The sequence below is a fragment of the Mesoplodon mirus genome, assembly GCF_964341445.2.
Source record: "Mesoplodon mirus genome assembly, chromosome: 16".
Taxonomy (NCBI): domain Eukaryota; kingdom Metazoa; phylum Chordata; class Mammalia; order Artiodactyla; family Ziphiidae; genus Mesoplodon; species Mesoplodon mirus.
Window position 1 is genome coordinate 39,953,545 of NC_138992.1, and position 25,139 is coordinate 39,978,683.

Genomic DNA, 25,139 nt, shown 5'->3' on the forward strand with positions numbered 1-25,139 from the left:
TTTGGCCTCCATCACCCTCCTCAATGCCCTTAATTTTCCTCTCAGAGCAGAAAACACTTTGTGTCCCTTTACGCCCCAAACGCTCGGCCCCTCACGTGGCCAAAGGGATAGCTGGGGCCGGGGCTCTTCCTCTCCCCTTCCAGTTCCAGTTCGTCCTCACACTCCAGCGGGTTCCCATTTCTGTTCGCCCCCAGCCCCTCCTCTCCTCTCTCCCAGGCGCCCCGGTACCAGCTCCCCACCACCACCCCCTCTACCCACCCCTTCCGCTCGCCCCTCTTCTATCCCCTCGGCGCCCGGGCTTTGTTGCCCGGGCTTGTTTCTAACTCGAGAGCGTCGCCCGGCTCGGCGCCAGGTCACGTGCGTTAGTGACAACCTCTAGCAGGGCGGCCCCGGGGCCCCCGCGCCGCCGATTGGTGGGCCGGGCCTGGCGCGGCCCCGGGGCGGGGTGGGGCTGCCCGGCGGGCGGGCCCGACGGGCGGTCGCAGCGACCGATCAGCTGTTCCGAAGCTGCACAACAACAAAAGGAACGAGACGGGCCGGCGGCGGCGGCGGCCAGTGGCGCGGCCACAGGAGGGCTGGACCGGCCCCGCGCCCCGAGACCTGCGCCCGCCGTCCGGGAGCCGCAGCTACCTCAGCCGCCCTGCGCCGCCAGCGCACCGGTTCCCGCCGGTCCCCGCCGAGCCGGACGCCCGCTGCCTTCAACGCCCGTCCGGCTGCCGGTCGGGCCCACGTAAGTGCGGGCGGGGCCGGCGTCCAGGGCCGCTCGCGCCCGGCCGCCCCGCAGCGTTGCCCGACCCGCGCGCCCTGCCCTCGGGCCGGCCCGCGAGCCGCGGTCAGTGCGGTCCCGGCCTCCGCTGCCTCCGCTCGCCGCCGCGGGCCGGCCGCCCACCCGCTCGGCGGACCCTCGTTGGTCCCGGGGTGCGGGCGGAGGCGGCGCCCGGACACGGGCCGGCCAAGCCCCGGCGAGGGGCGGCGGTTGGGTGTTCGGTTTCTGCCCCCTCCCCCGAGCGTGGCCTGTTTTCTTGGCTGCGGCGGGACCTCCTCCTCTCTCTCCTCCGCCTCCTCACTCCCCTCCACTCCTCCTCCTGCCCTTCGCCGTTGGACTGGAGCTGCCCGCTCGGGACTCGGCGTCGGAGCCCCCGGCTCCTGAGGAGCGAGCGCGGCCGCCGCCCCGGGACGCATCCCCCCGAGGCCCGCGGCGCCGCCGCTGCTCCTCCCGCAGCCCTCCCAGCGCAGGGTCGCGCTCGGCAGCGCAGCGGCTCAGTTACCCGGCGACCGGCGCCCGCCGAGTGTCCGCCTGTCCGTTGCATGTTCCTTGACCCTGCTTGATCTTCCGCATCACTATTTGAGGTTGCACGTGTGGAAAGAGCAGTTTCCCTGCCCATCACAATTAAAACCCTCATCGTTTTGATCACTCGCGCTGATGGGGTGCTTCTCATGTGCCATATACTATGTGAGGACTTTACGTGCGTTATCTCAAATTGATTCCCACAGTAACCCGCTGAAGTAGGCTGTATTACGCATAGGAAACCTGAGGGCCCAGAGAGATTGAGTAATTTACTCAAGACCACACAGACAGTTAAAGGGAATTGGTATTTCTCTTCAAAAGGTTGCAGATGAATTTTACTTAGGGATTCCTTGTTTTTATTGTATTTCCTAATTATACCTGCTCATTATCTTCTATGTTAATTCCAATTTAGAGTAGATTTAGGAAGAGCTCCCCTCCCCCCTTCCATCATTCGGAAAAGAACCTTTTCTGAATACAAAGTAGTTTTGGGAAAGGGGAGTGGAAGGTGACCCATGGGATCATTGAACAGAGGTAATAATGAGGTGCCCCAAGATCTTGAAATCACTTGTTTGGTAATTGAAATATATATTTCATTGCAGATGTGAAAAGCATTAGGAAGCTTTTGCTTTTAAGTCACAGCCTCTGTAATCCTGAACTGGCAGCATAATTTTCAAAGGCTCCTGCCTGGAACCAGGACCTTACTAATTTCTATGACTAAGGTCTCGTTTGTTTTTCCATCCTGTCTTTTGTTCTTTTTTGTGCATGCTCCATCGCTTGCTCATAGTTCTCTTGGAATGGTCCCACGTTCAAAATTTAAGGTTAACAGGCTATGAATTACCACTTACTGCTGTCTTTGTCCACTGTCATTCAGCCTTCAGAGCCAACCTGGTGGATCCTGGGGAGAATAACCCCCTAGTAGCCAGTTGAATAGGCTGGGTAGAGTGGACCAAGCAAGGACAACTTTCTTGGCTTGGTTTTAATGCAGTTTAAAATTTATTTAGAATCACTCGAATCAGCATGTTTATTTTTATAAGCTAGTGAGAGAACGATCATTTTGAGGCTGCTTTTTTGATGACGATGTGTTAATTTAGCCACTTGATATTTCAAAACTGTCAAGAAGCCACAACTGTACACATAGTTAGAAGTTAAATCATCAGAGTTTTTTTGTTGTTTTTTTTTTAATTTAAAATGTTGTTTTGGAGCCGCCTACTGGCGGCCAAAACCAACAGCAAAGTGCTGTTCTCTGAAGTTCGTAGAGCCAGAGTTGAGGCTGGAAGGAGCGTGAGAGATCCTGTGCTGGAGGGGTGGGGGTGGGGGGGCGGAGGGCAGGGGGGAGCAAGGCCCCTGGGACCAGACACACACTCTAATGCCGGCCCCAGCCCTGACCAGCTCTGTCGCTTTTGAGCAAGTTACTTAATTTCTGAGCCTCAGTTTCCTTATTAGTCAAATGGGACAAATAAGTACCTCAAGTCTGTCACGTATAATGAGCATTCAGTACATTGTAGCTCTAATTATTATATAAACATTTTGTCGATAAAGACACTCAGACCCAAGGATGCTAAGTGACTTGCTCAGTCATACAACTGGTTTGAAGTGAACTTGTGGTTAATATTTACATGGTGCCTGCTGTGTGCCTGCTTTTAAGCGATACATACTTAATCCTCACAGTGGCACTACCCTGAGAAAACTGAGGCACCGAGAAGTTACTATATATCCTAAGTACACACAAGTTCCGGGGAGCAGAATCAAGATTCCAAACAAAGCCGTGCGGCCTCTAGGTTGGTTGCTTGTCTCAAAACTGAGAAAATAAATCACACGAACAAGCTCTTTCAGACTAGTAACTCCTTTTCTGAGTTCTCAAACTAGAATGCTGTACCCCGTAAGTATTAAACTCAGCCATCTTTCTCTGCCCACAGAGTACTTCTACTCAGGAAATATGAAAACATTGATGATAAAAAAAAAAGAAAACATTGATGATAAAATGTTAGGTAATAAAGCGGGATACAAAATTGCACATGCATTAGCCTACAACTGTGATAAAAAGAAACTGTAGAAGAAAATGTACAATATGTTAACAATGATTGCAACAAAGCATGGAATAATAACTAGTTTCCTTATTTACTTTCCAAACTTTCTAAATGTGGTTTGGTTCATTTTATAATGAAAAAGACATTTTTTAAAAGGGAGGGAATGGAGGTATTTTGAGCCAAGCAGAAGAGGGACAAAGCTGCCTTCTTGAAATGCTGGGGACCAGACACTTTGTCTCTTTTCTCCACTGGGGTGAGACAGCCAGGCTTGCAGGTGCCCCAGAGAACAGCAACGCCGCCTAACCTAGCCTTCATTCCTCTCCCTCCTTCCTAAATCGCAGAGCTGTGTTTGTAAATGTGTCCTCTTAGGACACTTGCTTTCTCTGGAATTTTTCACTTTACTTTTATCATTGTCCTAGAGTTGTGAATATGAAGAAGTCAGTGGTATGTGGTGAGGAGGAAGTCTGAAGTTCTGCTTTGCCTTTTAGCTCCACATAGAACCAGCCCCATGGAGAGCCTCCATTCCTGGGTGGGAGCCAAGGTCAAGAGTAGCAGTGCCTTGGTAGGGACAGTCTCTGGGTCATTGTGAGGATAGGCCATCAAGACATTAGAAAGATTTTTCTAAAACAGTATTGTCCAATGAAAATATATATGCATGTTTAAATGTTTAAGTAGCCACATTAAAAAGGGGCAAAGAAATAGGTGAAATTAATTTTATTTATATATTTTATTTAACCTAATATATCCCAAATTAAATAAGATTAAAAATTTAGTTTCTCAGTCACACTAGTCACATTTCAAATGTTCATTCACCTAATGTTCCTGGCAGCCACCTCACTGGACAATTTTAGTGTATTGGGGTCTCTCCAACAGCTACTGGTGCTTTGTGACAGCTATAGAAAGCAGGGCCAAAGGAACTTTGCAAAGTTAGACCAACCTCACTTCAGGAAACCGAAAGAAGATTGACTTGTGCCATCCCATGGAAAGCTCCTCCAGAGACACCTTTCCTGTGGCAGAGCTGCGTGTGTTCCAGGCAAAACCTGGCTTCCATGTTATGGTTTTGGAGCTGCAGCCAGAGGGTGCAGTTTGCAGTTGGGAACTTGCAGCTGCCCAACCACAGTGGCCCCAGCATGTTTTCTGCCTTGCAGCTGCTACTTAAGTGGCCTGGGCCCCAGTGACTTACCTCATGTGGCATCACATTTGGGGGGTAAGGGCTCATTCAAGACGAGCAAGGTTTTCCTGTGGGGTGCTCCCTCCCCACCCAGCAGCTCTCACTGGTGCAGGGGCTGAGTCCAGCCCTGTACTCTGGAGAATTGGCATTATTCTCCTAACCGGGTCAGCAGACACAGAATTGTAGTTGGGGCCAATACCTGCCTCGATAATTTAAGAGAAATGGGGAAAAGATTTTGCAAATATCTTTTTTCCCTCCTAGCATATATGCTCAAAACCTTTATTTACACATCAGCTCATCAGCTGTTTACATATGGGATAGGTCATCTTTTGGGATATGTCAGGCCAATTACACAGCCCACTTTTCTTCTAAATTCTCTTACATGGAACATAAAGCTGACTTTGTGTTCTCGTACTAGAGCTCCAGACTTCTGGCCATGTTGCTTTCCAGAAGCGTTTCAGGAAGACTGGTTATGCAAGTGATACTTCCTGTTTACCCGCTTTTCATAATGAATGGCTGTGGATGACAGATTGTGACCACAGAAGTATTCCAATGCCGTTTATTTGAGCACACATTTGTAGCACTGCACATGGGCAGTAGCCTGCAGTGTGCACATAAAGAACTGAACCAGGAGCCTCATCAGCTACAGAGTCGAACTACACTTACAGCTAAAGATTGTCTTGAAAGTGAAATGTCAAGAGGCTGAAGTTAGGGATTCAAGACTGACACTCCCTGGGTGGTCTCACCCACTCTTATGGTTCCTGTCATCCCCTTTGTGTTGATAACTCCCAAATCTGTGCCCCCAGCAGACACCACGCTCTTGGACTGCAGAGTCCTGTACTCAGCTGCCTTCCAGACATCCCCGGTGTGGGATTTGCAGATTTCCACAATTCCATGTGTCCAGAGTGCACAGCCTGTACCTCCACACGGTTCCTCTTCCACTGAACTATCCCACCATCTCCCCAGTTGGTCAGGCCAAAGACCTGGGGCATCCTTGACTTTCCCCTCCCCTTCACTTCTGGCTTACAAGGTCCTGCAGGATCTGGTCCCCGCTTAGCCCCCGAGCCCGCTCTCACGACCGTCCGCCTGGATCTTGAGCCACGCAGAAGGCGCCACATTCTCACTCATCTGCACATGTTCAGTGTTCTTTCTCCTCCTTCCTCCGTTCTTGAGCTTCTCAGCCGTTCACGATTGAAGTCATTGATTTCAGGTGTCCTTGCCTGACCTCTGCCCGTGTGGATCTGAGGAGCACCTGGTACTTCTCCTCACGTGGCACTCATCACGCCGGGTTGTTGCACTTGCCATGGGAGGGCCTTGTCCACCGCTGCCTCCACTGCACTGAGCACTCGGCCTGACCCGTAATAGGTGCTCAGCAAATATCTGTGACTAATAGTTGACATTGACTGAGAATTTTGTACCAAGTGCCTTGCTAAGTAGGTTGCCAGCACTATCTCACTTGACAAGAGTAGGATCTGGGAGACTGTCTAGGAGTGGTGATTGTCAGAGTCTGGAGAGACACCAGCTGGCTTCAACCAGGGTGAGAGTGGTGGCGAGGAGTAGGTGGATTCGAGCCAAGTGTGCAGCTAGAGTCAACAGGACTTGCTGGGAGTTTGGATGAGGGGTGGGGTGCGGGGGTTAGGATCAACAGGAGTCGAGGCTGCGGGCTAGGCTTTGGGCCTGAATAACTGCTAGATGCTGCCGCCTCTCCTTCCTGAGTAGAGGGCGAAGGGCAAGTGTGCCTGAGTATGTTTGTAGGAGACAATTAAAAGATCTCTTTGTGGGCTTCCCTGGTGGCGCAGCGGTTGAGAGTCCGCCTGCCGATGCAGGGGACACGGGTTCGTGCCCCGGTCCGGGAGAATCCCACATGCCGTAGAGTGGCTGGGCCCGTGGGCCATGGCCGCTGAGCCTGCACGTCCGGAGCCTGTGCTCCGCAGCGGGAGAGGCCACCACAGTGAGAGGCCTGCGTACCAAAAAAAAAAAAAAAAAAAAAAAAGATCTCTTTGCTATTTTGCGGGTTTGATATGCCCATCAGGTAGGCAGGCAGAAATGGATATTTAAATCTGGAACTCTGGAATAAGATCAGATGAGGCTGGAGTTCCTCACTGAGAACTCCATGAGGTAGAACCACTGCCTCCTGAAATAGTGTGACTTCCTTACGCTTAGGGCACAAGCCACAGAGCCAGCATTTGAACCCAGGCACAGTGGTCGTTTCCAGTTCTGGTTGCTGTTCACCTGAGTTTTCTACAGTGTGACTTTCTCCATGCCAGCTGTAGGAATTGTTTTGAAGGTCAAAGTACTTGCAGATTTTAAATGTAATTAGGTGTGCTTAACGATCATATACAAGAACAGAACGGAGAAAAGGTGCCAGGGAAAGGTGAGGGCCTGGCGTGGTAGTGGTCACTCACTGGCCTCTATTGCTGGCTTCATTTGGCAGCTTCTGGCCAGTTGACCATGAATACCTAGTCTTTGCTCTACTTACAGAAAAGTAGTATTTCAGTTGACATACGTTGTTCAAATTTATCCCTTATTATGAAAGCACAGATGTGAAAAAAAACCAACCCCTTCTGTTGCACATTTTGAGATATTTACAGGTTGTATTTGAGTACTCGATTCATAATATTTGTAAAAAAGAGATATTGCATATCTTGTGTTTGAAAGAAGGGAAGAGCCATAGCTGTAGGCTAAGGCATGTGCTTTTTTCTAAGGGTGGGGATATGTGTGTGTGTTTTAAAACCACGTACACATATTACATAAACGTGCTGATTTGAAATAACCTTCTTTTTCTGTTTTATTTTAGGAATGATGACTCTTCTTGCTTCTCGCCTAAGTTGAATAAGCAACTTGTGCACTTTAATCCCCTGTCAGTGCCATCAGGCTGACAGAAGACAGGTTTTTGAAATCTCAGCTATAAAGACATCCAGCCAAAGTCTCAATCTTGCCTTAACAATGTTTCAGAGACTGAATAAAATGTTTGTGGGTGAAGTCAATACTTCTTCCAACCAAGAACCAGAATTTAGTGAGAAAGAAGATGATGAATGGATTCTTGTTGACTTCATAGGTAAGGGTATTCTTAGCCGTTAATCATCACAGCAAAAGTGGAAACTCTTGCATCTAGTTTTTGCATAAGTAAACCAGTAACTGAAGGTTTTTAAGCCTTAAAAGTAAATAAACAAGAATTTGTCTAAAAAAATTGCAGGAAGCGTTCTGTGCCAGATGATCAGTCAGGGAAATTGTTTGATGTCAGACTTTGCAGTTTTGCAGCTCTTACACCCTGATCAAATCAGAGGCACTTTAATAGAAAATCCTCATACTAGACAAGCAGTAACCCATTTGGCGCATTATGTGTTTACTCAGCAGAATAGAAACAGTCTTAAAAACTGTTCCTGAAAAACCAACATAATCCATCCCGTACAGTGATACACACACCCCCAACACACACATACGCACACACCTACTAGGCGCTGAGAAATTATAGTCATTATGAGTGAATATGAATGGTTTTGTTTCTGACCTAAGTAAAAGGAGGAATGTGAGTTGAGCATCAGCTAACAGCATCATCTCTTCTTTTTCTGTGCTCTGATGTGGTATCAATGTGATACTCCTATCCCATGGGACTTCAACGACGTGTGTGGACTACGATCTAGACACTTGCACTGGTTTCTCAGCAGCAGAAGACGAGGAAGAAGAAGACATCAGTGAAGAGTCACCTACCGAGCACCCTTCAGTCTTTTCCTGTTTACCTGCGTCTCTTGAGTGCTTAAGTGATACAAGTGATTCCTGCTTCCTCCAGTTTGAGTCCTGTCCGATGGAGGAGAGCTGGTTTATCACCCCTCCCCCGTGTTTTACTGCAGGTGGATTAACCACTATCAAGGTGGAAACCAGTCCTATGGAAAACCTTCTCATCGAACACCCCAGCATGTCTGTCTATGCGGTGCATAACCCCTGCCCCAGCCTCGGTGAGGCCCACTGTGGGACTGAGGAATTTCATAACCCAAGCAGTCCCAGGTACGTTGCTCTCTCCACAGACAGTCTGTTTAGTATGCATTTTATTTATTTCTACTACAGTTCAAAGCTGAGTTTTTAGAAGATGCAAAGTAATCTTATAGAGATTCATGAAAGTATATGCCTAGTGCACAAGGTGGTTGATGGTATGAAAAAACTTATTCATTTTAGATTTTCAAAAATGTGAGTTATAGCATGGCCCCAGTTACGTAATGGAGAGCTGTCTCATTTATAAAATCATGCTACTGAATGGAAAGAAAAGACTGGCATTTCTGCTGAGTATCTTAGAATATAACTCTGGCACTTTATAGACTGGATTATTTGGGGCATCAAATTCGACAAGAATAGTATATCTTAAAATAAATCTCTTATGATCTTCCAAGTAGTCCTAACTAGGTCACATCAAATGGCGCTTAACCTTAAAACCTGAGGAATCTTAAGCATGAAGTAAAATGGCAGATTTACCAAAACATTTTGCTCAGAGAGTTGTTATCTGCCTTACAGAGGAAAGATTTCATACCCAAACAATGTTTGGCTGTTATATGGGTGTCCCAAGTGGTCTGAAAGGCTCTGCTCGAATGGCAGATAGGTTGAGGGCCTGGAAAGGTTTAGGGAGGGTGCCTGCTCAGTGATATGTTCCAAAACAAACTCACAGTCTGTGGCCTTTATTCAGAGACTATACTCAATATCGCTCCCGCCCACTAAAATAAAACCCATGGCCATGTTAATTAGCTCAAAGTCCAGCTAGTTCGTGATGCATGTTAGTGGAAGGTTTCCTATGGTAATAAAGTATTTGCAGGATGCTGGTACTGATTTAGTTCCCTTAGTACCTGTCAAGGGAACAGGTGAACTGTGGTTCGTGCTGTCATCCAAAAGGCCTCTTTTTGGATTGTCCAGGCTCCAACTCTACTAACTAGACCATTGTATATATCTTCTATTTCCTGTTTGCCAAATATAAACAAAGCCCAGACAGCTCATTAATTTGTTAACTTTACCAGAGTTTGCTGCACTCTCAAGTCTCAATATTGTAGATGATCTTGAATGAGGCTAAACATACACTTGTACCAAACTGAAAAACAATTTGCTTATATAGTTACCCAGGCTTTATACTGGGTAAGATCTTTGATGGGACATGTTACGTTAACTGGCACTTTATTCCACACTATAAATTTATCAAGAGGTTAGTGTTTCAGGCATTCCAACAAAAGTTTAAAATATAATTTTTTGGAGGCGGTATTGATTTAATTGCTTTACAGTTGATGCAAATTAATTTCTTCACTTCTTAGAAATTCTTTCCACCCTGATTTTGGTCTCATCTTTGAGGAATTCCACTTGAGAATTTAGCGTGATTAATATCCCCTTTAAATTAGTAACATTTGTATATTTACGTTTCAGTATTTTTTTTAATTGTGTGTGTATACATATATGTATTCAGCAGCTTTGTAGACAGCTTATTATTGAAGCAGTACATATGCACCTCAGAAGATTAGAAAATGCAAAAAATTTTTAAATGACGTTCTCACTACCAAGAGATGAATACCGTTAAGACTCTAGGTCATATCCTTCCAGATTGTTCTTTCTGAATGTGCTCATGCAGGGGTACATACACCATTTTAACCTAAATGGCATCAAGCTGGATGTACTGTTTTATAATCTGCTTCCTTAGGCAATGATCTCTACCTTTTTTTTCCAGTAAAATTTACTACATGAACTACACAAACCATTCTCAGATTTGCCTGCTAGAGTCCAGAATATTTCATCTAGTTTGTCCAAACCAGCATCCAGTTCAGGACCTTGCACTGCATCTGGTTATGTGTTTGCAGTTTTGATGCAGTGAGAATGTTCATTTTTTTATATCTTGTTTGTTACTGTATCTTGTTATATGTTTTGATATAACACATAGGGTAGTTAAATAAAGGATCAAATGAACACAATTTTATATGAATTCTTTTTGAACATAAGAAAGTACTGCAAATGTTTATAGTTTTATAATAATTAAAAAATTTTAAACATCTTTATATTTGGATTTGAAATTCTTATAAGAAAGGCCCACTACATCAAGATAGAAATAAGATGTCACCAAAATTAGGAGGATGGCTCTGTAGTAAATATTTGTATTTTCTGAGCAAGAAATAAATCATGTATCTTTCAAAAGTTAGATTGTTTCCATCCTGTCTATCCTTGAAGAGATTACCATAAAGCACATAAAAGTAAGGTGCTTCATAATTAAAGATGGGCTTCAGAGTATATACTTTATTGCATTTTAGCCTTTATAAATATTGTTTGTGAAGGTTTATGTGCTATCATAATCTTGAATTAAGTAATACATGTGCCTTTAATGACCCATAGTAAACCAGTTATAATAAAGAAAAGTTGACCACATACTAATAGTAAAATTAAATAGCATTTTAAACCTTACTAGTGATTTAATAGTTCACCATTTAACATTTGTAGGGCCAGGAAAAGCTGCTTATAAGACTCACTGGCACAGAGTAAGTATATTCCCTTTGAGACTGTGTGATATGTGTATCAGTCTGAGCAGGGAGGCGACGGACTCAAGGCACCCACCTTTTAAAAACCGCTGTCTTTATTTTAACTGCTCTCTATTAGTTTCTTAATGTGACCTGCTTTAATTCTACCATTTAACAAAAACAATATATTAAAAGATCATTGTGTTTTCCTCTAGTGGTTATAGGCAGAATATATAACTGCCTTTCCTGTGTAAAATAACCCTTAAAAATCTTGAAGTTCTTCCTTATGTGTAAATATAGTTTAGATCTATTGATTAGCTTTTAATATAGAAAACATGTAATAATTATATGGTTTGTAGCCATATTTTAAGATTGTGTTCTCCCTAAGGGTTTTTATAACATTGCTATGCAAATGCCATTACAAAATGTGCCCTGTTGTGATATAAATTTAAAACTTAGAATTGTTTTCTGTAATAAGCAGGTAGCTTCTTACTGAGAATTTTACATGAGTAGAATTTCCTTATGCATGTTTCTAGTAAATACAGATCTAAAGCTTGTTTCCTAGAACGTTTTACTTATAGACGGAAAACACCTGTGAAGGTGCTATTGGCGCAGGGCATCAGTGTCAACCCTGCCTCATAACCATGGTCTTTGGAGTGTGACCTATGTTGGAATATTGGTTGAGTCAGTTAGTAATTGTGACCTTAACCTCTCCGAGCCTGAGTTTTCTGATCAGTAAAATCTGGGAGTTAAAGTAGTTTCCTTTTAAGGTTGTAGTGAGAATTAAAACACATGTTAGTTCCCCTCCTAGGAAGCTTATATAAATGTGTTTGGTGTATAACTGAAATTCACTCAAAGTGTAAAGCATTTTTTAAAAAATACAGCCCACTTAATTAACCACCTGTGGATTCTATGGCCTATTTCGATTGGAAGTTGGCTTCTCCTTTCTACCATTATCAGTCAGTGTGGTCACAAAATATAAACTTGTCTGTCAGCCATGAGACACTAGGCTCTCATTCAACCATAAACAAATCAGTATCGCAAATTGAATTACCAGGTAGCTTTTTCAGTCTCATTAATAACATACTCTGTTACTTAATACACCCCCATTTTTTTCTGTTTCAGAGTGGAAGCTCAGAATGAAATGGGGCAGCACATTCATTGCTATGTTGCAGCTCTCGCTGCTCATACAGCTTTTCTGGAGCAACCCAAGAGCTTTCGCCCTTCCCAGTGGATAAAAGAACACAGTGAAAGACAGTCTCTGAACAGAAATAGCCTTCGTCGCCAAAATCTTACCAGGGATTGCCACTCTCGGCAAATCAAGCACAATGGCTGGGCTGTCCATCAGCCCTGCCCACGTCAGTACAATTACTAAGAATTTCAAGTGTGTTTGGTTGGTTTCTCTTGGTTTGTGCATATGTGTGTGCATGTGTGTGTATGGACGATGAATATGCTGTCTCTTTACAGACAACTGATGACCAATCACACAGTTTTATCGGTATGTTTAGACACTATCTTGAAGACCAGATTTACATGCTGTGTATCACGTAATGCCTTGCTCTTAACATTTACTTTTTTGTAAATTTTTTCAGAATATTTTTGGAAACATATCAATACAATTACAGTGTTTAGTGTTTGGGAATGTCTTTAAGTCTATTACAGTGTACACAAGTTAGCAATTTAAAGAGATTTCTTCCCAAGTATGAGAATAGGCATCTTTCAATTTCATTTTATTTGGTATTAATCAATCTTTTGAGTAAGCAGAAATTTATTCTCAGGGTCAGCCGTACACTTTATTGACCAGTACTTGATAATCTTTTCTGTATATAGCGAATACATTTTTACACACTAACATGAGCATTAGCAAGTGATGTGGTTGCCACAGATATAATGGAATTATGGCTGAACTTTCTTTTGGAAGAAAACTTGATATATTTCTGTGTGTATGGGTTTTTTATTTCCCAGATTAGCCATACAGTTCGTTTTGGAATTCAGGTACATTAAGTGTTAGCGAACAGTACATTCAGTAATTCCGATGTGACTGTGTGACATGGTACAGACATTACAGGCATCGTGGGACAACAGCAGTCGTCTCACATGCAGAGGGATTAAATTAGACCTGTGAAATTACATTTGAAAACATGTGTGTCCATAACTAAACCATGGGTCTGCTGTTTGTTTGGATTCTTTCCTGCCAGCTCTGCCTACTCGCCACCTCACATCAGCTGCAAATTCAGAAGTACTTGCCCTGGCACTTGAGTGACTTCCTATTTATATGTGCCGAAGGGAAGAGAGAGGCTTTATATTTCTGATGCAGTGATAGATCCTCTGCCACGGAGACTGTCCTGCCGAGTGGCAAGCAAGAGTGAAGGGGATCCCTGGTGACATCTCTTCATAGCATCTAAATGAAGGGTGACAGGTTGGCTTCCTTGAGTTTTCATATTTTTGTTTTAACTCGGGCTTCGGGCAAAACCTTTAACCACTTTGGCCTCTGTTTCCTCCACCAGTGGGGGAGCAGTGGTGCGTACCGCCCTCACAGTTGCTGGGAGGACTGTATACTGACTTGAAGTGGGACTGCCGAGAACTGATCCTTGCGTGAAATTCCAGGGGCCTCTCTGCCGAGTCTGGTGATGGGGGTGGGGCTGTGGCAACTCCGCTGCCACAGCTGCTCCTCAGAGGCGATGCTGATGAGGCCGGGGCGGGGCTCCGTTCACACAGAGGCCAGTTCACTTGTCGCAGAGGAAATGGATTTCCTTACCTCCAGCCTCTCACTTTATTGTTTAGCGGCTGTACTGGGTTTCGCTGAGCCATCTGCACTGTCACCAGCTTCCTCTGAAATTAAGTTAAACGTATTTACAATCCAAAGCACATTCTACATAGAGCAGTACTATCACCTTCATAATCAAATAGCTTATTTTTCCATCTCCTCTGCAACCCTAATTAAATAAGTACACGGCTATACAGTGTTGTCAAGGGCAAAAGCAGCATATAGTTATATGAAGTATCAGTATATTCTTCAGTAACCCTGTAGCAGTTGGATGCAGGGAACCATGGGAGACTTTTTTAAAGCCAAGAGCTGTGCTCTTTTCTGACTAGACTGGGGTATGTGGAGTCAGCAGAGGTTCAAATAGCTTAGTTAGGTGGTGGTGGTAGGTTGTTCGTCCACTGGCTGTGCTGAAGGGCCAGGAATGTCTCTTTAGAACAAGAGTCTAGATCCCCCTTCTCTCCTTAGTCCCCTTCCATCTCAGCTACCCCTTTATTTATTTGTCTTCTAATAAGAGGCCAAGTCTGTAAACTTTTGTCAAACTGAGCTAGAAGTTATTTTGTTACTATTTGTGTTTACCAGAGTTGGGAGATACGGTAGAGTTTTTCATGAAGGTGTGTATGTTTTCTACCATGACTGTTAAAAGGGCCGTATGTTGCTAACCTGAGCATAGATGTAAGCCTCTGAATACATGGGGGTCTCTTTTTTTCATATATTAAATGCAAGTTGTTAGTACCTCATGAGTTAAAGAAGTTCAGCCATGAGAATTTGTTTGGCAGCATGAACAGACGTGTATATAAAACTGCAATGGTCTTTTTTTACTATTATTTTTTCAGATTTCCTAATACCTTAAATACATATACATCTCTATCAGTTACTGACTTTTTGTTTGCCTTATTTGGGCCAAGTTTTTTATGCTTCGTACCTGGAAAACAAATGATTTCAGTCTTTGCGATGTTTTTTCAGTGTAAGGGTTACCGCACACCATCCGTGATATCATACTGTCGTTTCTGTATCAGTATCTAAGGTTTCTGTCTAAAATTGGCACATGTAAGCATTAAGGAAAGTGGTTATATAATGCAGTTGAAGTTCTTGGTCATTAGATGTTTGTTAGGGATCTACTATGTGCGAGACGTTAAGACCAATAATAACGGAGAGTGATGTTGACTGTTAAGTATTCTTTGAAACATGGCTGAAATGCAGCTTATTATAAGTTTATGATTTTTGCTATTGTACATATTAGTGGTTTACAATGTGCTTTAGTGCATATTCCTTAAAAATTTAAGCAGTGAGAAATAAGACCCCTTTGAATTTAGTGCGCTCTGTTCTAAACTGATAATATAGAATGTTACTTGGAAAAAGTCTGGAATATGTGGTGCACACAGCAGTGTTTCATGAATGAGTTTCTTAGTTTTTATAATGCACCATGTTTCTCAAAGTTTGTGTTTTTTGTTAATAAAACATTTTATAATGTATGTCCTATGTTTATTACTTTTTCTTCTGCAGTTAGTTTGATTATGTACTGCACCATAAGTTGAAGATTAACCACCCGTTATTTATCTTCTGTGGCAATTTATAATATATGTTTGGGTGGGTGGGGAATTTTTTGCAGCAGGTGCAAAGTGATTGGATTTTTTACTTACTGTTCCAGGGAGCTTTTTTAACATTCATTTCCTGTGCATGTTTTCAGTTCCCATGCAAACTCTTCCTGTTTACATACCTTCCATGTTGTATCAGTACTTTGATTCTAGTGAGATGACAGTTTACTTAAAACCTGAGAGGGCCATTCAGCATTGCCTAATGTTTTTACTTCTCAGATCTGCGTAGTACACTGGTTTGTAATCTCTATGTCTTCCTTGAATCTGGGTGTCTTTGCTATTTCTCTTCCTCCTCAAGGGAATATATTGTCTTATATACTCTTTAAGAAAAGGGAGCAAAGAAGGGTATCTTTCTTATTCTCATTTTCTTTGAGTTGGAAACAAACAAACAAAAAACATGAAGGACTCCAACTAGAAATAGACATTTAAATTTAAATAGCTTAGTGGAGAAAGTTCAAGAGTTTCCAAATACTCGTTTTTGTTTTTAGAGTCAGTTAAGAGACTGCTCCTTGTACTGGAGATAGTAGCATATGTTTGTAATGTTACCTTAACATTATGTTGTTAGTTTATAAGTCCCATACATACTGGTTAAATTCTTTAAAAAGTTGGGCTACTATCATGGATAGGTTCACTGCCGTCGGCCCTGTTGATTATTATAAATGGCATCCTTATCTACTTAATGCTTAAAGTTTTATATAAAATGCTTTATTTAGAAAACATATAGTGGTGTCAGCCTTGCCATGTACCAATTTCACTTGAAATGTGACACCAATTTACAGTGATTTGGGGTGGAGAAAGAGGTCCTGGAAAGCATACAGATAAGGATATCTTTTCCTATTTGCAACAGTATCCTTTATGTGGGAGGAGAAGTTACTATTCCAAGGAAGGCAGCTTAAGTGGATATTCTTTTGTGCGTCATTGAGAATTTTCCTTAAAACATTTTTTTAAATTGTGTCATTGTTAAATGCCCAATTTTGCTCAGTATTTGCCTGAAGTTTTAGTATTTGTTTTCTAGGAGGGCTTCTAAAAACCAAACCAGTACTCGGGGAGGTTGGATGTGTGTGTTTCCAGGCTTGCTGTGTATGAGTGGTTTTGCTTGCTTTTTGGTTGTGTTTTCCTCCAGAGGTTTGGAACCTTAATCAGTAATTGTGTGTGTGTTTTTTAAGTGGCTTTGGTTTTTTGTTGTTGTTGTTTGTTTTTTTCTCAAGTAAAATTGTGAACACATTTGCTTTTCAAGGGCAGGGCATCAGTTCTAGAGACTGAAGAGTATTTGTAGGTTGTACTATGTGCCTTCTTGATGTGTTTCTGGACACAATTCTTTTTCGACAACTTGAAAACTCAAAAGGGACATTTGATTAGGTTATATACTGTACATCAATCTATGCACAAATGGCAGCTTGTTTTCTTGAGCCACTGTCTAAATATTTTTTTCTGTTTTTATAGAAGGTTTTTATACTGATTAGATCATAGATGGTCAGTTTTATACACAGACTAAACAATACAGCACTTTGCCAAAAATAAGTGTAGCATTGCTTAAACATTGTGTATTAACACCAGTTCTTTGTAATTGGGTTCAGTGGTGTATTTTGCACTACCTGGAGCTATGGTTTTTAATCTGTCAGTAAATAAAATGTGCTTTAACTTCACATTTGTCAGATTCTCTTATTTTTGTCTTTATGGTCATTAGTCTTAAAACTACGTACAACTTACTTAAAATACTTGCTTTTTAGTTTTACTTGTCCAAAAGATCTATTTAATATGCACTTTCAATACTTTTTTTAAACTAATTTTTATTGGAGTATATTTGATTTACAATGTTGTGTTAGTTCCTGCTGTACAGCACTTAAAATATTTTTTTAACTTGCATAAATTAGCATATTAACATTTTTCATCTAAAATGAATAATCATTTATGTGAACATGAATTTGAGGATGACCCTCAGCCAGAACCTTTTCCCTCCAGCCAATCTGTATTAAAAAACAAATGTAGAATTTAATACACTGGTTCTTAGCCTTTTTAAAGTAAGCTTGGTGAATTCTTAATAGCTCCTCTTCCAGATAAATGCAGACACAATCTTACATAAACATTTCAGGACAATATGGACATCCCTGAGGTCCACTGATACCCCCTATTGTGGCACTGTAGTGTTTTTTGGGTTTTTTGTTTGTTTGATTGTTTTTGCCACACCACACCACTCGGCTTGTGGGATCTTAGTTCCTCGACTAGGGATTGAGCCTGGGCCAGGACAGTGAAAGCGCCGAGTCCTAACCACTGGACAGCCAGGGAATTCCCGTGGCACTGTAGTTTAAATAGGCCAGTAAACATTCAGAATACTTGAATAGGAAGCACAAAGAATAACTCCTATATTAATGGATCCTTGGGGAAGATATGGATTATAGAACTATAGCTTATTATTTCAAGACATTTTTATCATCTCTTGAGACTCTCAGCTGAGATGAAAAGATTGGGGGCAGGGGTGAAGAAGAGGGGTCACTCCAAAGATGAAAATAAGGTCATGAAAGTTGTCTTGGGATGGAGCAGCTTGAAATGAAAGAGCCTAACCTGGAGTGGCAGGTGAATGGTTGTTGCTGAGAAGAGTGTTTAAAAAGGTCCACTTACAAGGTGGCTGGAATGTCAAAGGAATCTATTAGCAGCTCCATCACATCTCAAGGGCAATGACTGCATGGAATCTAACGTAGGTGAGTCAGAAGTAACGGTGGCCTGTGGGGGATGGGTATGTCGGGGTTTCACAGTTTGACATATGGCCTAAGATTATCTGTTCCTTTGTTTGAATCTGTACTGACCAGAAGAATAGTCACTGTCTGTAAAATATAAAATATTAGGAACCACCAAATGTTTACACACAGGAGAATAGTTGAAAATACTGTGGTTCATTGCACAATGGAGGTCAGTGCACATCAATAATAATAAAAAAGAAGATCTGTGAACTGATTTGGAGTGATTTCTGAGGCTCTTAAGTGTAAAAAAGCAAAGTGCAAATGAGTATCTAGAGTAAAATACCCTCCATGCAAGAAAGAAGATGTAAGAAAACACACATGTATCTGCTCATTTGTACAAAACACAGGAAGAATAAACCAGAAACGAAATCTTCAGAGGGCAGGTAAAAAAACTGAAGAGAGGAATTGGAACAGGTTCATGGGGGTGAGGAAGGAGGAATATTTCTGAGTATCCCTTTTGTATAGCTTTGGCTTTTAGAACCATAGTAATGCTTCCAACACCTCCCAAAATAAAAAATGAAAATCAACCAGCGTGTGTGTGGGTGAAGGAGGAACCCCAAATAGGAACCAATTACAACTGGACCTATTACAAATGATAACCTAACCACACTGAAGGGAATTGGGATGAAAAGAATTAAGTAACTGGAAATTAGTATTTTGACTGGGTACTATAAGGGTAAGATGAAAAGAACTGTGCACAAATAAACTAGTAGTAATCTGTTGCTCACAGAGGTATGAGTTAATAATTGTCATTTTGTATAATGTCATTGTGTATACTAGGACTGAACACACCCCATGAGGCAGACACACCCTAAAGTGACCCCTAGTGAGTCACAGCTTCTGTAATCCCTTTTCCTTCAGTGAAGGCTGAACCAGTGCAGTGGTTGCTTCTAACCAGTAGAATATGGCAAAGGTGAAGGGACTTTGCAGATGTAATTACAGTCCCTAATCAGCTGATTTTAAGATGAAAATAGTCTCCTGGATGGGACTGACCAATCAGGCAAGCCCTTTGCAAGACAGTCTAGAGGTCATGGACTTGAAGCTCTCTTTCCATTGCTGGGTTTGAAAAAGCAAGCTGCTAGGAATTCTATAGCCACAAAGAAATGAATCTGCCAACAACCCAAGGGAGCATGGAGACAGATCCCTCCTCAGTCAAGCCTCCAGATGAGAAGGCAGCAGAGAACCTAATATGCTGTGCCAGACTTCTGACCTACAGAAACTGAAATAATAAATGGGTGTTGTTCTTAGCCACTAAATTCGTGGTAACTTATTATGAAGCACAGAAAATGCATTAAACTGTTGCTAAGGAAATGGGGACGACTAGAATGGGCTTTAATGGTGTTAAAATGGAATGGAAGGTGTCAGGGTGAACCAATTTTTAATAGATGTACAGATAAACATAGAAATAAGCACAGATGTGTATGTGTGCTAATGTACACACACAAACGCACACACAAACACTTCCTTGAGAGGGCCCCTGAGAGTAGCTATTATAACACCTAGCACCCAGAACTTGGTTCCTATACTCTTTCTCCAATAAGAGAAATCAGAGCTCCTTGAAGAAGTGATTCATTCCAGGGCTGCACAAGGAATATTAAAGATGATCTTGGGGAGCCAGAAAATAAATCCTTGTAAAAGGATGAGGGTATGTAAAGAAGATGAAGGAGCCAACTGAGGCAGCTCCTAATGGTGAAAAGCTGGCACAATTTGAACAAAAATTTTTAAATATTTATAATTATTACTCATAGAATGAAATAAGTATCCATGACTCTATATTGATAAAAAATAAATAAATGGGGGAGAAGAGTGAACTCTTCTATATGAAAGAATTCCAGTTCACAAATAGAGTAAGCAAAATACAAAATCATCTTTAGGCAAACACCGCAGTAATAACTGTCACAGGCAAATTATTGTGGGCAGAGATTTGAAGATTTGAAATGTGGCATCATAGTCTCAAGGTGTCTCCCCCATTATATTTATCAATCATTGTACAAAGGTAAAAATAGTAACTCAATGGTGGAGATACCCAGGAGACAACACTTAGCCAAGTGATCAAGGTTAACATCACCAGTAATAGGACATATTAACATCATTAACACCCCCTTAATGTGATACACTGAGAAGGACACATCACTTCTGTGGCAGTCTTATCAAAAAGACCTAATCTTGATCCATGAGAAAACATCAGACAAACCCAAATTGAGAGACATTCTACAAAACACCTGAGCAGTACTCATCTCAAGTGTCAAGGACATGAAAAATAAGGAAAGAATGAGGAACTGTCACAGGTTGTCAGAGGATTAAGTAGACTCAACAATTAAATGCAATGTGGGGTCCTCGAATAGAAAAAGGACGTTAAGTGAAATTCAAATAAAGTTGTAATCTTATTTAATACGATATTAGCATTTATGTCCTGATCATGATAATTGTACTGTGATTATATGTTTTTAACATTAGGGGAAGTTAGATGAAGCGTATTATTTTTGCAACTTTTCTGTAAGTCTGAAATTACTTCAAAATAAGAAATGCTCCACTGAGTGAAGAGAAAAGCCACAAAGTGGGAGAAGATTTTCACAACACATAATCAACAAAGAACTACATAAAGAATACATAAAGAAATCTGACAAAACAGTAAAAAACAAAAAAGTTCAAAAATGTAATAGAAGACTTCCCTGGTGGTCCAGTGGGTAAGGCTCCACGCTCCCAATGCAGGGGGCCCGTGTTCCATCCCTGGTGGGGGAACTAGATCCTGTATGCCGCAACTAAGAGCCCGCATTCCACAGCAAAGGTCCCACGTGCTGCAACTAAGACCCGGAGCAGCCTAAATAAATAAAAGTAATTTCTTCTCGGAGTGTACTAGGTATAAAACTTAGTTTAAAAAAAAGTAATAGAAAAATGGTTAAAAGCCTTGAACAGGCACTTCAAAATAGAGGAAACTCAAATGACCAACTAATTATTTGAAAAGATGCTAATTAGTTATGATGGGAATGCAAACTAAAAGCATAATGAAATACCATTATATATTCATTTGATTGGCAAAAATTCAACACTGACAATACCAAGTGTAGATGGTCTACTGTTGATATGCATACCCTGTGTCCTGGCAATTCCATCCCAGGTGTAGACCATACAGAAATGTGTGCTTCTGTGCATCAGGACTCATGTACCAGAACTTTCGTTTCAGCATTTTTTTTCCAAAGCCAGAAGCTTGAAACAACCCAAATGTCCACCAATGGTAGACTGGATAAATTGTGGTGCATTCGTGCAATAGACTACTATATAACAGTGAAAGTAAACAACCTGTAGCCGTACACATCAGCATGGATGATTCTTAAAATGTGTGAAAAAAGAAAATCACAGAAGAATGTCTGCAACATGATTTCAACAATATGAAATTCAAGAGTTAGGCTGAGCTAACAATACATCATTTGGGAGAGCATTCATAGCTGCACAAATATGAAGAGCAAGTGAGTGATTACTACCCAGATTAGGATGGTGGTTACCAGGCAGGGCAGAGGAGGTGTGTTTGACAGGGCCCAGTGTAGGATGGGCTCCCAAAACCCTGGCCCTGTCCTATTTCTTAGCCTAGGTATAAGACTGTAGTTATGTGTTATACATCGTTATACACGAATGGATGAATATCTCACAATTCTTTTTTTTTTTTTTTCTTTTTGGCTGTGTTGGGTCTTTGTGGCTGTGCGCGGGCTTTCTCTAGTTGCAGCGAGCGGGGGCTACTCTTCATTGGGGTGCGCAGGCTTCTCATTGCGGTGGCTTCTCTTGTTGCGGAGCACGGGCTCTAGGCGCACGGGCTTCAGTAGTTGTGGCGCATGGGCCTAGCCGCTCCGCAGCATGTGGGATCTTCCCGGACCAGGGCTCGAACCCTAGTCCCCTGCATTGGCAGGCGGATTCTTAACCACTGCGCCACCAGGCAAGTCCCCTCACAATTCTTAAAAGATATATACGCACATACTTATTTAATACCTCCCAAAGGCTAGACGTGAAACTTCCTCTAGAGAGAACTGGGGTCTAGGAGCTAGGGTTGGAGAGAGATGTACTTTTCACTGTGTACATCCTTTTCTATTTAACACTACTTAAATAAAACTAAATCAGAATTTTTTCAGTTTCTTGGTTCTATTCCAGACCTACTGAATCAGAATCTTGGAGGATGCCTGGGAATCTGGGTTCTTCCAGCTCCCTGTGTGATTTTTAGGCAGCTGAGGTTGAGAACCCCTGGTGTCAGTAGAGGGAAGTCAGCCGACTGTGCTGTCAGGAATTCCTGACATGGGCTAGAATCCAGTTCTCCTCCTTCCCCGGAAGTCGAGAGCCCTAACCCTCTCCTTGGAAGAGGAAATCCCAGACACGAGTTGGCTGAGTGGAGGAAGCCACGGGGTCCGGGTCTTGAAGGCTGCTTGTTCACGTTGCTGCTCTGGACACAGGGAGGCACCGGCCCACCCACCATAAAGTTCTTTCTTGGTCTCAGGGGGCCAGCCAGAAAAGAGTGTGACTGCTCCCTGTGCTGTTTTCTGTCATATCCTTCTTTTTTTTTTTTTTTTTTTTTTTTTTTTTTTTGCGGTACGCGGGCCTCTCACTGTTGTGGCCTCTCCTGTTGTGGAGCACAGGCTCCAGACGCACAGGCTCAGCGGCCATGGCTCACGGGCCCAGCCACTGCGCGGCATGTGGGATCTTCCCGGACCGGGGCACGAACCCGTGTCCCCTGCATCGGCAGGCGGACTCTCAGCCACTGCGCCACCAGGGAAGCCCCACATTCTCCTTTCTTGATCTCCTTTCTTCCTTTAGTGGTACTGCCTCAGTCATCTGGCTCATTTAGCTCATGGATTATATGCAATGGAGAAGTAGTATGACTTGAGTTCTGTGTCTTTGGGTTAATTTTAGGTTTAAAACACTACAGTATCGGGGACTTCCCTGGCGGTCCAGTGGTTAAGACTGCCCTTCCACTGCAGGGGGCGTGGATTTGATCCCTGGTTGGGGAAGTAAGATTCTACATGCCACGGGGCCAAAAAAAAAGGTAAAATAAAATACTAACGTATCCTTCTTTAGCATACAAATTCATACTTCAAACAAAAACTTCTGCCTGAATTTACAATTTAGGATCCCATAATACTGCAAATCTAGACCTGGCCTGTCTAGTATGGTAGCCCCTAGCCACATGTGGCTATTTTAATTAAAATCAAATAAAATTTAAAATTCAGTTCCTCAGTCACACTAGTCATATTTCAACTGCTCAACAGCCACATGTGGCCAGGGGATACTGTATTAGACAGCTCAGATATAGAACATTTCCATCATCCATAAAGTTCTATTGGGCAGTGTTCTCTAGACCTATCAACAGTTCCACAGCTCCTACGTAGCAATCTCAGACCACTACTCTGCCATGCAGCTTTCCCCTCCACGTTACCTGCTTCGAGTTATTAGAAATATACAGGCTGTCATCCTCTTTCTTCATGGCCACCCTCCTTCCTATCCAGCCCTGACGCCATTCTGCACCACTTGGGCCATTCTCATGATCACATGCTCAACTCTGAATCTTTTCTCTTTCAGACATGCCTGCTCTGCTAATCTCCAACCTCCTGTCAATCCGAATGCAGGACTATGTTTCTATGCCTGAGCTGCCTACGAGCTACTGGAGGAAATCACCCAACTGTGGGGATCGGGGCCATGAGACACTCAGGGGTACAAGCTCAAGTGCCACTGTTGGGCCGTCCTGTTGTGTGCCCCTCGTCAACTCTATATAATTCCCCTTCTCTACTCTCCTCAAGACCCCTAACCCAGTGCTATCAAACTTTAATGTGCAAGCGAATCACTTGGGAGACCTTATTAAGAATGCAGATTCTGATCCAGTAGGTCTAGGGTGAGGCCAGAGATTCTGCATTTCTAACAAGCTCACCTTAGAGAAGTTTGTAAAGCTGAAAAATGGATTAGTAGTTAAAGAGCTGACCAGGCTTTGTCTATGATAAACGAAGCCTCTAAAGTAACAGCAACAGAGTCTGAAGTGATGTCTTCCCTGGACAGCTTTTTTCTCAACCAGCCTCCCAGGACCCACCCTGTCACTATTATCTCTGAAACCCTGGGAGGCCCCGGCCAAGGTCCCCTGCTTCAAACCAAGCCTGGGCCGCAGGAGACACGAAGAGCCCCTGGCTTTGTCTCCCTGATGAGCCCAGACTGTGTCAGTGGCACTGCTCAGGAAGGGAGTCAAACTGGTTAGTACGTTGCACTTAGAAGTTCCTGAGTTTTGGGCTTCCCTGGTGGCACAGTGGTTGAGAGTCCGCCTGCCGATGCAGGGGACACGGGTTCGTGCCCCGGTCCGGGAAGATCCCACATGCTGCGGAGCGGCTGGGCCCGTGAGCCATGGCTGCTGAGCCTGCGCGTCCGGAGCCTGTGCCCCGCAATGGGAGAGGCCACAACAGTGAGAGGCCCGCGTACCGCAAAAAAAAAAAAAAAAAAAAAAAGTTCCGGAGTTTTACAAGTAGGCAGTAGTTTTTCTGGGAAAAAAAAAATTACAAATATCCAGAAATCCAGAGCAAGTCAGAAAGTCTTGGAACTAAGGAACAACTTACAAAAAACAGTTTTGCTGACCCAAAAATATGTTGCATTTGGCAACACATGCTGGAGAATGAATTTGCAGCCCCAGAGTTCTGCAGAAGTACCTGAGGGACTACTAACATAACAAAACTTCCGTTAATACCCTTGCTATTAAAAAGCAAACGTGATGAGACTTCCCTGGTGGCACAGTGGTTAAGAATCCACTTGCCAATCCAGGGGACACAGGTTCAAGCCCTGGTCTGGGAGGATCCCACATGCCACGGAGCAACTAAGCCTGTGCGCCACAACTACTGAGCCTGCGCTCTAGAGACTGTGTGCCACAATTACTGAGCTTGCACTCTAGAGCCCGTGAGCCACAACTACAGAGCCTGTGCCTAGAGCCCCTGCTCCACAACAAAGAGAAGCTTCAACAAGGAGAAGCCACCGCAGTGAGAAGCCCACGCACTGCAACGAAGAGTAGACCCCCCTCGCTGCAACTAGAGAAAGCCTGCGCACAGCAACAAAGACCCAACACGGCCA

The 25,139-nt window shown here is 43.1% G+C and overlaps 1 protein-coding gene across 7 annotated transcripts; it reads left to right on the forward strand.

Annotated features, from left to right (window-relative positions):
* The first annotated feature begins 452 nt into the window (after positions 1–452).
* Positions 453–24,190, forward strand: TP53INP1 (tumor protein p53 inducible nuclear protein 1). 7 transcript variants are annotated; one of them, XM_082600794.1, is made up of 5 exons: positions 467–730; positions 7,284–7,544; positions 8,131–8,491; positions 10,943–10,980; positions 12,085–12,174. In XM_082600794.1, exons 2-4 carry the CDS (start codon positions 7,433–7,435, stop codon positions 10,962–10,964), a joined length of 495 nt encoding a protein of 164 aa, XP_082456920.1. In that variant the 5' UTR covers positions 467–730; positions 7,284–7,432; the 3' UTR covers positions 10,965–10,980; positions 12,085–12,174. The 7 variants fall into 7 exon arrangements, 5 of the variants coding, with proteins under 5 accessions (XP_082456919.1, XP_082456920.1, XP_082456917.1 ...); XR_014291558.1 differs by lacking the exon at positions 10,943–10,980 and adding an exon at positions 23,619–24,190 and having other exon boundaries at positions 470–730; positions 12,085–13,378; XR_014291559.1 differs by lacking the exon at positions 10,943–10,980 and adding an exon at positions 13,467–15,198 and having other exon boundaries at positions 470–730; positions 12,085–13,378.
* The last annotated feature ends 949 nt before the right edge of the window (positions 24,191–25,139 follow it).

Bases quoted from the DNA above. Each gene is read 5' to 3' on its own strand.
- TP53INP1 (XM_082600791.1), top strand. From the start codon at position 7,433: ATGTTTCAGAGACTGAATAAAATGTTTGTGGGTGAAGTCAATACTTCT. The intron at 7,545-8,130 runs GTAAGGGTATTC...ACTACGATCTAG, and splicing joins GATTCTTGTTGACTTCATAG to ACACTTGCACTGGTTTCTCA. The intron at 8,492-12,084 runs GTACGTTGCTCT...TTTCTGTTTCAG, and splicing joins CATAACCCAAGCAGTCCCAG to AGTGGAAGCTCAGAATGAAA.